Genomic DNA, 12898 nt, shown 5'->3' with positions numbered 1-12898 from the left:
AGGAAATTTGCTTCTGGTGATAAGGTTGGTGAGGCTCAGTTATCCTGCACTGGCATTGTTTAGTGTGCCTCAGTTTATGTGCAGATGCTGACAGGGCTGGCCGGGGCACAGGGGTGCTTCAATGCAGGGGCTGCCTCAGTCCCCAGCCAGGCCCTCTGCAGCAAGTTGAGCTGGGTCAGAGCAGCTCCAGGTGGCAGACTGACCCCAGGCACCCACCCTGCTAGCTGGGGCTGTTCTGATCTGGCTTAACATGCTGCTGTCCCAGGTGCACATACAAATGCCGTGACTGGGAGCAATAAATGCCGGCATGAACTGCACTGGAGTTTATTGTGTCACACCAATATCATGTTTAGGTGCACCCACATAGTATTTTAAGACTTGTATTTTAAGGTGTGTTACCTAGAGGAGTCAAGAATGAGGAAGTTTGAAGCTTTGATTTCATTCAATTCCAGTTGCTTATAAACTTTTTTTTTTTTAACAGATATATTGTCCCTTAGACTGCACAAAATATTTTCAGCAACAGTCCATTTTACTGAGGGCAAAAACTTGCCTTAATGTTTAGTCTGCTGTATTGTATTATATTATGTGCATAAAATATACCCTGAGCACACCTACTCTTTTTGAGCATAATGCATTTAAATCTAGGATTTCTCTAATTATGGTTCAGTGAAAACTATGAACTTTTTAAAACTGGACCTTGAAATTCTGAGCCACTCAAAATACCTGCTGATTTTCATGAAAAGCCATAACCAGAGTCTTAGCACCTCTTCTGTAGACAGAGAACTCTGCTTTTTCTGGTGTTAACCTAGCACATTTCTTGAGTACTAAGATAATTAAAATAAACTCTTTCCATGGAAATGTTGACACTACAGTTCTAAAGATGGGTTGTCATATCAAAAGTGATGAAACTGTGTATATAGATTGGTAAGCGTACAATTCTCTTGGAATACCAAGGCATTGATTCTGGCCTCTCTCTCTCTCAACAGGCACAGGAAAGAGGAGCAACGATAGTTTTTAAGTTACTTTTGGGCTGTAGAAACTAAAACAATTAACACCAGCATGGACTAGAAAAACCCCCCAGGGACTGTGCTAACACACAGAGCTGTCTACAGACTGTACTGCAATCTAAGCTCTATATGATACTGCAGACTCTGGCCATCTCCCTTCCCTTCCCACCTTTCCAGCCCTAAAACTAGTTGTGAGGCTGGCTTCAATAGTCCTGAAGGCTCCTTCTGGTCCTAGGTTTCTATGTTCTTGGGATGGGCAAATTATCCTTCAACCTATTCCATCGCTCTATGCCACAGCAAATAGCGAGCAGGGCAGGGATGAGGATAAGCCTCCTTACTTATCCATGTGTCTACAAAAAATACATAGATAATATAAAAGGTATCATAAATACAGTCAGAGCTTTATCCCTTAAGCGTCTTTCTTTTCAGATTTTCTTCCTGTTCTTATTCTTCCATTTTTCAACTGAGAAGTAAAGCCCTGAAGTTCTTTAACGTTCAAAACATCATGGCAATTGTGGGCTAAGACTTTTTTATTATGTTAGCAAGAACATCAAATTCATAGACAAATATTTCTACCATAATTCTACTTTGACAGGTCCATTATGCTTTTTGTCCATTTGAAGATCCAGTTCTGCAACTTGGTTTCAAAGCCCCCTGAGCATTTCCAGTTTGAGTTTTGCCTTCAGTCTACATGGTTTATCTTAATTTACCAAGAAGATAAAACTGCAGTTTGGATAGCAAATGCACTAAGAGTGAATAATATAAAATGACAGTTGACCTACTGTTTAATATTACACCTTCAAAGTGGTCCATATGTTAAACATGATTTTATAAATTCAAGTCAAAACCAAAACTCATCTCCACCACTGCTTCTAGTACTTGCCCGTTCTCTGCTTTTTAACCGTAATATGTCTATGATACTGCGAGCATATATGTCACGCAGATTAACATTGAGATTTGAGTCACTGGATGTGTTCTTTGTGAGTTTCTTCAAAGCCTCACGTTGTCGAAGAGCAGCTTCCTTTATCTTTAGTGTAAAGTAACAGGCAGAAAAACGGTCATTTATTATAGCTATTGGTAAAGCCAAGACTAATATTCCTGATAATATGCACATAAAGGCCACTACCTTGCCAATGGTAGTGTCTGGTCTAATATCACCATAGCCAACAGTTGTCATAGAAGTTGTTGCCCACCACCATGCACAGGGAACACTTGTGAAAGTTGTGCCAGGGATAGCCTGTTCAACAAAGTACTCTATGGTGGAAAATATAGATATTCCCACAGAGAGAAAAAGCAGCAGTAGTCCAACTTCTTCATAGCACTGTGCAATAGTCATTCCAAGAGATCTCAGGCCTGGAACAGAAGAAATACCATAAGTCCATGCAACTTTCTTCATTTCTTTGTTAAACAGCAGTTGATTAAAAAGCTAGTTACCTTGTATTTACTTTATACTTTGACCACTAGTAGTTTTATGAGAAGGCAAGGCTGTTTTGAGCTCTGCTGGGAAAACATGATCATCCAGTGTGATCTGAACAACACAGACCATAGGATCTCCCTGAATTTATTCTTATTCAAACTACTAAACATTCTTCAAAAAAGTACCTAAGCTTCACCAAAAAAATTGCTAGTGACAGAAATTCCACCATTACTCATGTTAAATCATTCAGGGCTTAATTATTCTCATCATTGAATATATGTACTATACTTTAAAGTATGAATATATCTTCAACTTCTACCTGTTAGATCTTGTAGCACCTTTCCTGCTGGGCAGAAGATCCCTCTATTTTCAATCACCATTCCCCAAGTATATATCTGTTCACCTCTTCAAACTTCTCTTTAAGCTAAACATATTTTGTTCCTGAACTCTAAGGCATGTTTCCCATCCTTTAATCATTCTCAGGGCTCTTTTCTGAATCTTCAATTTAGCAACAACCTTCCTGAATTATGGACATTGGAATGAACACAGATTTTTGGCAGGCATTGCAACAGTGCTCAATATTCTCCTGCGTAATGCAATGAAGAATCGCATTAGCTCTTTTGGCTGCAGTGTTGTACTGGGAGTATATGCTCTGCTGCTTGTGCAGAATTGCTGCTTCCAGGATATTGTGTCAGACAAAGAAAGAGTGGAAAAGCAAATACAAGTGAGAAGGAATAAACCCCAGACAAACACAAATTTATAGGAAATATGTGTCCACAAAACAGGACATTCTGTACATTAAAGACTCAAATTATCCTTCTGATCACAGACACTTTCTGGAAAGTGTTTCTAAATTATCCCAATAAAGTATATCAATGGAGTTCTAGTCATAGAAAAATGAAAAATAGGGCTGGAAGAGACCTCAAGAGGTGAATCTAGTTCAACCTTCTTGCTGAAGGCAGGATCATCCCTATCTAAATAATCCTAGACAGGTGTTTCACTCACTTTATCCTAAAAGCTGCCAACAAAATGCATTATACACCCTCTCTAGGAAATGTCTTTCAATGCTTAACTACCCTCAAAACGAGGAAGTTTTTCCTAATATCCAACCTAAATTTGCCTTGTTGCGGTTAAAACCATTATTTCTTATTTCAGTGTAGGAAGGGAAGGAATAGTAGAACAGGAACAGTCTCCAGATCAGCCTTTACAGGCCCAGACCTGACAACTCTTAGCTTCCAAGGACGTTAACTTCATTCATCATCTCGCAGAATTGAGGTGGATGAGTAACCCCTTTCACTGAGACCCAGAATGGAGGTGTTGCAAAAAACAATGCACTGTCAGTACTGTTTCATGCAAAAGCATTAATTTATCCTTTACTGGCCAGGATTTGGCCCATGTAGTAAATACTTAAAATGAACTGGATGCTGCTCTATCATCTACAGATAAACAGGAAAGTAATAAGTAGGAGTAAGATGTTTATTTTTACCTCAGTGTTTGACATTGCTGAGACCATTTGTGTCTACTGTTCCAATGATCTTCACTATTTAAAAAACTGCGCCTTATTTCTTGGCTGAATTTGTCTACAAAACAATTCTGTTGGAAAATTGTAGAGGGTGAGAAAAGGGCCATGCATTAGATTCAAACACTGGAACAGTGCATTGTATCAAGAGATTTTAAGAACTCAATCTGTTTAGTTTATCACAAAAAAGATTGAGATATGACTTGGGCTATCTACATCTGTTGCATAGGTGTACCAGATTCCAGTGTCTGCCCTTGTATTGTATAAATTTAGGAGCCTAACCTCAAAGTTTGACCCCACCGACCTGTTATGCAGATGCTGCCTAACTTTGAGGAACATGGCACTAAATCCTGTTTCACTTTACATCCCTAAATGGAATGTACGCAGGTGCTGGGATACTTGTCCAAATACTAAGGAGTCAACTTTGTACAACTTATGGTTGGGGTATAGATTCATAGATGTTAGGGCCAGAAGGGACCTCAATAGATCATTGAGTCTGACCTCCTGCATAGGAAGGAGAGAGTGCTGGGGTCAGATTACCCCAGCCAGATGCCTATCTAACCTCCTCTTGAAGACCCCCAGGGTAGGGGAAAACACCCCCTCCCTTGGGAGCCCATTCCAGATTCTGGCCACTCTAACTGTGAAGAAGTTCTTCCTAATGTCCAGTCTAATTTTGCTCTCTGCCAACTTATGGCCATTATTTCTTGTGACCCCCAGGGGCGCCTTGGTGAGTAGAGCCTCACCAATTCCCTTCTGCACCCCCATGATGAATTTATAGGCAGCCACAAGATCGCCTCTCAACCTTCTCTTGCGGAGGCTGAAGAGGTCCAGGTGCCCTAGTCTCTCCTCGTAGGGCTTGGCCTGCAAGCCCTTAACCATACAAGTGGCCCTTCTCTGGACCCTCTCCAGGTTATCCACATCCCTCTTGAAGTGTGGTGCCCAAAACTGGATGCAGTATTCCAACTATTGGTCTGACCAGTGCCCGATAGAGGGGAAGCATCACCTCCTTGCTTCTGTTTGTCATGCATCTGCTGATGCATGATAAAGTGCAGTTAGCTTTGCGATAAAGTGCAGATAGCTTTCTATGTGTCCAAATGTCAAGAAGACCAAGGTTCTAGGTTCCTCCTCACCCACAGTGAACTTGAACCTGCAGGTCCTGCTTTACCAAGGTGGTCTAATCACCAGACCAGAGACTAGGCATTGCCCAGGCACTTTTCCAGCCCTTCTTTTGAAGCTGGGGCCCAAGCTAGAGCCTAGCACCTCCTCTCAGCTTGGGCAGCAGCCATCTCTTCAAGCCTTTGGTTTGCTTTCCTCCTCCAGGATGCACATACCTCCTTCTCTCAGGTGCACAGCTAAACACTTTACCAGGAAACAGGGGATGCAGGTACAAACCCCTCTGTGTGAAGCACAACTGACTCTTCTGCTTCCTGGACAAGTACGTTAAACACTATGCTATTGGGCTAAACTATGGGAAGGTCATTGTCCTCCTCCTCCTCTCTACCCTTTCAGTCATGAATATTTTGTGACTAATTTAGGGAATCCTACCAGGATTTACAAACTAGGCAATTCTCTACTTGTTTTGTCACAGGTCTTTCTCAGTCAGACAAGATCTTGGAGCATCTAGAGATGCACAAAACTTGGCCAGCAGGCAGGGAGGAGAGGTGTGGTACCTACTTTTATCCACAGTCATCAGTACAGCTTCCCAAGGATGTAAGACACCCAGGTTCAATTTTCTTGTCAGCCTGAGGAGGGCCATACCTGTATTTCTCACCCCCAAGAGTGTCCTAACCATCAGTCCACTGGTTATTCTTATCTGTATTATTTTTGTTTTTGTCTGCCTGAGCAGAACTTTCAAATTTGAAGCCAATACGGTTGGCATAATAAATATTAATTGAAATACTTACATCCCCCCCCAGTGATTCCAACTCCATATCTCTAAGTACTGCATCCATTTCCCAAGAATAGCTCACCATTTGCAAAGGCAGAAATGCCCCCTTTATTTCCTTGTTACCTGCCATGGATGGTATAACCCCCTGACATAGTAAATGGCTGGATCTATTATTTCCTCTAAAAATATATAGGGCATGATGAAATTTCTTCAGCCATACTCTTACCTACTCTCAATAGGGCCACCCAGTCTTTGACCTCCCCTTTTGTGGGGTGGGGAGTTTACATTTTCAAAAAGAAATTTCACAATGTTCTGGGGATGATGTTGTACAAGTGGATAACTGAGCCCCTAGGGATGTTTATGTCGGACACACTGTGTTCATGGAATATGGAGGATGATCTTACAGTAATGACTGTGATTCTAAACAGATACTTTAACAAAGTGACATACTGGTGAAAGTTTAGTTGTCTTCAACAAAAAGCAAACAGGCTCCAGATCCGTTAGTGTATATTTCTACTGTAATTTATTAGGTTTATATTATCTTAGCAGCAACATCTGCTCTGCCAGAAGATGCTGTTTAACAACATTTAAATTATATGGAAACTATGGTGGTTCTGATTTACTGCTCTGAGCCAGGGTGACTGGCTAACCTTAACTATCAAAAACAAACACACAATTTAAAACTATTGATAGTTAAATTCCTTTGCATTGCTGAAATAAATAGTCAAGCTGCATCTACTTCTGTATGCAAAAGAAACAGGCTACCATTTCCAGTTTTAGAGGAGGGGTGATATTTCAGTCTCAGGCTAGAAGAGTTATCAGTTTTTAATAAGATTATCTAACCCTTTTATAGAAAGTAAACAACTAAACTCCACAAGAGAGAAACCGATAGTAGCAGTGGTAGACATCTGTCTGTCTTGCGAGACAACAGAATTATGCTGAGTGAGACATTATCTTGTTAAACGTAATCCGCACTTGAAAGATAAAGTGAAGCTGGAGGTTTAATGACGTGACCCCATATTTCAAAGTGAATGTATCGGATGACAGTAGCTGTCATTACAAACCTCTAGCATTGCCACTGGAAACTGTCACAGGGATCAATTTCATGGCCTGACCTTACAAGTGTAAGACAAAATAAAGTGACAATACTTTTGAAAAATAATTAGCATCAACATATTTTTTTGGATCACCAAATGGAAAACCACTGCTACTCTGCTATGACAAATTGGGTCTTTTCCTTACTTTTAAAATAGAAAGAGTGCTCTTCATTTATTTAGGAACACTACAAAGAGCTTGGTGAGATGCAAATTCACTTCTTAGGTGAATGTTTTCTTCATGGGCCCACTTCCATTATAACAAAATACAATGAAAGCTGAACCAGTCTGTAAAGGGGGTATAGCCTAACTCTGTGATGAAGTGTAGCATTAAACCCCTCTGCCTGCCTCTAGGGAATTCTGCGAAGCATTTTTCTGAAAGTGTAAGAAACCTCCTTTTTCTGTTGACAGAACTACACCAGTCTCGTGGGCCAGTGTCTACTAGGCATGATAGATCCCTAATTAATAAACTATACACTTTTATGGAAGGGATTTTCAGATGCTGGCTTAAGTCAACCCCAGCCAAAGTTGATGAAAATGTTATTACTGATTTCAATGGGAGTAGAATTAAAGCAACATTGAGCACTTATGAAAATATCATCCTTAATGTATTTAAGATGGTCAGGAATGGGTTACATCCAATCATTAAATGAATTAGACCAAAAAATTAAAGCAATTTCTCTGAAATAAATTAATTCTCTGAAAATTTTGTTCCCCAAAGAAAAAGCTTGTTTTATAAGTCTGAGATGAGAATAAAGTTGTCATATGCTTCTTTCACATTACATCAGGGAAAGAAATCAAACTCAAATTCTCAGGAGTTATATCTTCCAACACACAACAAGAATGGCACACAAGTTCATCATTCCTGCCCCACGACTTTTTCATTTTGCTTTCTCAAATGCAAGTGAATGGTATGAACAATTCAAAAGTCCCCCACCCCCATCAAAACCCCCCCAACAAAACAAAAAAACCACCTTAGGGCCTGTTTGTGGAAATGCTCTGTACACAGCATGCCAGCTGACTCCAATTTGAATTCTGAGAATTTACAGCAGTAGGCCTATTACTGCTTTCAGTCAAGTATTTCAAAATACTGCATTTCCACAAGTCACTACTTGACAGTAAAAGGTAGATGGGATAAAACAAATATGTATAAATACACACAGAGACAGAATAGTTCTGCACAATCAAGGGATGAAGGATCCAAAAGATCATTCCCATCTCTAACATCTAGAGATGTTCAATTTCATTAATAAGACAAAGAAGGCAACCTGTATGAGTAATTCAATATTTATCTGGTTACCTTGCATGGTTATGTTCTTTTGTCTTTTTGTCATGGAAATATTTACAACTGATATTGTTTTAAATACATTAGCTGGAGGTACCTGTTGAATGTCTACCCAGCTTCAACATGCGTAGAGCTCTGAGCAGCCTCAGCACCTGGATGATGCGCCCCACATTCTCCAACTCTTCGGAGCTCTCTCCATCACACAGACTTTCTACCAGCAGAGTGATGTAGAAGGGTAAAATGGCTAAGAGGTCTATGATGTTTGCAACACTCCTCAGGAAGCGGCACCGATCCCTTGTGCACAGGAATCTCAGTAAGAATTCCACTGTGAACCAGGCAATGCACAAATACTCTAGGGCATCCAGGAGCGGCGGTGCCAGCCAGCTCAGTTCCACTGAAATCAAGGCCATGTTGGCAATGGACACAACAACGAAGGCCATAGAAAGGGTACCGAAAGTCCTAGCAGCCACAGAAGAGCCAGGCTTTTCAAGAACCTCCCAAAGCCTCTGCCTCACATTGGGACAGAGGGTCCCAGAGAAGTCCTCTTCCTCATCTTGGGCATCAAGATCTTCCGTATCTTTCTTGATATCTAAGGTTTCACTCAGTTCCTTCCTCCTGAAGTATCTGTCCAAGGAACCCATCCCAAAGAACAAACCTTTAATGTTAATATTCACATTTTTTTTATTACTGTCTTTCACATTCATCATAAGTCGTATAGAACCAAGACGACATCTTAAAGGTATGGAGAAAGACACTGATTCAGTACAGGACTTGAACACCTACTTCAAATATATGGTTAAGTGCTTCACTGAACTGGGGCCATGCAACACATCCTTACTCAAGTTATGCTCCTGTATCACTCATGAAAGTTATGAAGGGGAGGGCCAGGGTATAAGAAAACATACCCGAGCGAATTGTACAAAATACGCTGGATTCCCTAAGGTCCTATTTACGAGTAATCTCAACATCTATGAGTTTAGTCATGATGATGGTGCATTCATCTGAGTAAGGCTGACAGAAGTAGGCATTTTTATGTGTTCAAATTAGCATTTATTAATTAAATATTTAAATGTTATTGCAATTGATTTTTTATTTGCAATGCTAAGAAGGAAAGTTCATGTTAAAAATTATGTTCTTTATATGAAAAGGTTTTGCCAAGAATATCTTTCTATAACCCAATGAAACATTTACACCCTGATTAAAGCATCTTTGTTAAAATAAGTATTATGGATTTTAAGCATATGCTTAAGTGGTCTGCTGCATCAAAGCCACATTTGTGGATTACTTCCTTCAAACCAAATAATTCCCAAAGAACACCATGCACCCCTTTCTTTCCTTCTTGCTGGCTGAAAGGCAAAACATTGACCAAGTGCTGTAAACAATCAAGTGTCACAGCAAAGGACACAGTGGTCTCTTCATCACTAGAAATCTTTACCTTGGGTTCTAGACTTATGGTGAAGGGGATACTCAGGCATCTAAAATTAATTTGTGTACCTAAATCCAACTTTTAGACTACCTAAACCACCTAAAGGTGAGCAAGCAGCTCAGCACAGTCTGGCTATCTCACATCAGACCCCCATTAGGATTCAAGAATAGCCATTTGCCATATCTCTTTCACAGGGTTTATTGCAGTATATAAATCTGGTCAGACTGCATTCAGCCTCCCCATCTCCAAAACAGAACGAGAAGAGGTATTCACCCTTTTAGCCAATAGCCCACTGGTTAGAGCACTCACTTAGGATATGGAAAACCAGGCTCAACTCTGTCCTCTGTTTATGGAGAACTGAACCCACCTCTCTCACAAGACTGCCCTAACCACCAGAACATGGGTATTGTGTGGTGGCTCTCTGTAATCAAAGCTGTTCCACTTGGTATAATATACAAAAATATTAATTATAACAAGGAATGAAACTCAGCTCTCCATTCTCCTGAGCGAGGGCCCTAACCATTAGACTAGAAACGAGGGATAGGCAAAGCCCGCAGCAGACTCCATTTCCCAGCAGCCCCTGCCCACGTCACTGCAGCTGGCTTCGATGGAGATCCCAGGAGCAGTGGGGCCATAACAGTGTCGGGGCCAGGTCTTCCATGGAGATGAGCCCAAGTCGCACAGGCAGGGTGCGTGGCTGGGCTGGGGCCTCCTTGGGGCTAGGGCCAGGAATCTGCGGCAGCAACAGTGTGGTCTGGGCCATGATCTGTTGCCTGCACACCCCGGGCAGGGGCGGAAACCACCTGCAAGGATGCAGGTAGGGGCTACTGGGAAATGAAGTCTGGCCACCAGCTAGATCCACCATTTTGCCCACTCCTGTTAGAAAGTCACATTCACATTCTCTAGTTGTACACTACGGGACCATATTTGGGTGGGTGAGAAAGGCACCAGCCTCGGGAGCTAACTTAGAAGACACCAGAATGGTGACCCCTGACCAGGGTGGCATCCATGGCCTGGCAACACGAGAAAGCCCGCTGTTCCCTTACCCCCTTCCCAGATTTCTATAGCAGAAGCCAGATGAAGGGACACTGCACTGTTGCAACAGCAGCAGGAAGAAATTCATAGCAGTAAGCTTGTTTTGGGAAAGTAATGTTTACCATTTTTAGAAATGACAAATAAGTCAGTAAACCAAAAATAAATGGGAAATTTAATCACAACAAATATAATGAAGAGATGAATTTAAAAAATCCTAGAATAAATAATTGCCACAGACTTCCCACCTCTCTGCCTTCTGCTCATATCTGTTTACCAGTTAAAATTCCCTCTCTTTCACCTCTTCCCTGCCTACGCATCCCCAGATATTTCCATTTACCTTGAATTTCCAGCATCAGCCTGCTGCTGCAACAGGACTTGATGCTGAAGTTGCCCGCTGCTTCTGTATTGGTCTGCCACAGTGCTATCCTGTCCCACTAGTCAAAAGTGACCTAATCCAGTCTTTTCCTTCCTCTCCCAATACCCACCGGTCTCTACAGCAGGAATTGATGCTGAATTCCTTCAGCCTAGAGCAAGTACATCTCCTTTTCTCCTTTATTACCCTTATGCCTTTCAAGAGGAGTTCATCCTGAACACATTCAGAACACATTACTAGAGCTCTCCTCTCCACAACCTGTCAGTTCTGCAGCAGAAGGTGATGCTGAGTGCATCCATCCTACACCTTTATTTTCCTCTCTTCCTCCATGCTCACCTGTCTCTGCAGCAGGAGTCGATGCTCAGTTCATCTAGCCCCCAGTACTGGATCTCTTGTAGGAAGGAGAGTGCACACAGCTGCTCCATCACATGCAATCTTCCTGTCTGGTAATAATTCAGGATGTAGAGAAATGCCTGTGAACTGCGGTCGAAGAAATACTCATTCTCTACCAGGTTGGCATCATCACAGAGCTCTAGGAGACCAGAAGCTACATCCCGGGCAGCAGACACAACTACAGCCAACTTGCCAAGCCGTGTGTCTGGATAGCAGGACAAAGTTTGCTGGGACATCAAAAAGCGGCTGCCTCCCACATTGATGGTGAAACAGTCCAAGGAGGGCACAACCTTCTGTAGCAAGGGCCCCGGCTCTTCCTCACTGCAGAAGACGCTGGACTCCAAGGAACCCAGTGATGTGGTATCCCTTTGCTCCTCTAGGGATGCTTGGGAAGAAAGGGACGTGCAGCAGGGAGGCGACTTCATCCTGCTGCTGCCAACAACAACCCAGTCTCTCCTAGGTTAAAAATACCATGAAGCTGAGGTGAACATAGTGCTGTCTGGGAAAGCAGGCCAAGCCAGAGTTGAGTGCATTCTCACAGGAAGTTTTCTTTACAACTTCAAGTGATACTACTCTTCCCATTTCCTTAGCACACAATGTCCATCTTGGAGTATAAAAAGGGACACAAGCAACTGACACTATATACATATGATTAATAATAAATGTTAATGATTCCTCAAATATTTCTACTTGGTGCTGCTTTTGCAGTCAACCAATGGCAATGACTGGTGCCATATGCCAGTAAGAACCTAGGGGGTCCCTTCCAATCTTATGGTTCTAGGACTAATCATTGAGGAACTTGACCCAATCGCACTGGGCGCACCCAGATGAATGCGCACGTGCCGTCTGTGGCGCTGCAAGCCGCAAGCAGTGAACATACAGCTGTTTGCAGCGCAATGCCAAAATCTGATACCAGGATTAAAAAAAAACCCACTGCAAAGAGTGGCGTGGTGCACGTGGCAGCAGTATGCGTTGCCAGAAATGGAGCCTGGCCATCCAGAGCCATGCTCTGGGTGCTGCCCACGGTCTGTGTGGCAAGATAAGTGCCACTGTGACCCTGGACCTGCTGGGACCAGCCTCCCCTACCCCACCTGGACAATCTGGCCGGTGCCAGAGGGCACGTGCAGGGGCATGCCCCGTGGCACAAAGCAGCACAAATAGCTGCTGCTTTCTGTGTCCCTGGAAACACACATCTCTGCACGTGGGGATGTGCCCACTGGAGGCAAATAAACCCCTCTCTCACTGCCATTAGCCCTAACCCTTTAAAATGAGACCCTACGAGCTGAAGGGCACCACGCTGCATGCCAGGGGAATGAATGTGTGGCTACCTATTCTTATCACTAAAGTTGTCTCCTTTAGCCAGAGCCCGTCTCTATGCCCATCCTCTTAAAAACTCTCCAGGTCTGGAGCAGGTGAGCAGCGCGGGCCTGGCGGACACTAACTCCCGGCGGCGGGAGCAGC

The 12898-nt window shown here is 42.6% G+C and overlaps 1 protein-coding gene across 1 annotated transcript; it reads right to left on the bottom strand.

Annotated features, from left to right (window-relative positions):
- Positions 1-993: 993 nt before the first annotated feature.
- Positions 994-11889, bottom strand: KCNV1 (potassium voltage-gated channel modifier subfamily V member 1). Its single transcript, XM_006034072.3, has 3 exons — positions 11381-11889; positions 8308-8834; positions 994-2360 (listed from the first exon to the last, which is right to left on the bottom strand). The coding sequence occupies exons 1-3, from the start codon at positions 11860-11862 to the stop codon at positions 1849-1851; spliced, it is 1521 nt and encodes a 506-aa protein (XP_006034134.1). The 5' UTR covers positions 11863-11889; the 3' UTR covers positions 994-1848.
- Positions 11890-12898: the final 1009 nt, after the last annotated feature.

This window comes from Alligator sinensis, unplaced genomic scaffold (genome assembly GCF_000455745.1).
Source record: "Alligator sinensis unplaced genomic scaffold, ASM45574v1 scaffold355_2, whole genome shotgun sequence".
In the NCBI taxonomy this organism is placed as follows: domain Eukaryota; kingdom Metazoa; phylum Chordata; order Crocodylia; family Alligatoridae; genus Alligator; species Alligator sinensis.
This window is presented reverse-complemented; position numbering and strand designations above follow the sequence as displayed.

Bases quoted from the DNA above. Each gene is read 5' to 3' on its own strand.
- KCNV1 (XM_006034072.3), bottom strand. From the start codon at position 11,862: ATGAAGTCGCCTCCCTGCTGCACGTCCCTTTCTTCCCAAGCATCCCTA. The intron at 8,835-11,380 runs GTGAGCATGGAG...TTCCTTGGACAG, and splicing joins GACTCCTGCTGCAGAGACAG to ATACTTCAGGAGGAAGGAAC. The intron at 2,361-8,307 runs GTACCTCCAGCT...CTTCTGTTCCAG, and splicing joins GCTGGGTAGACATTCAACAG to GCCTGAGATCTCTTGGAATG.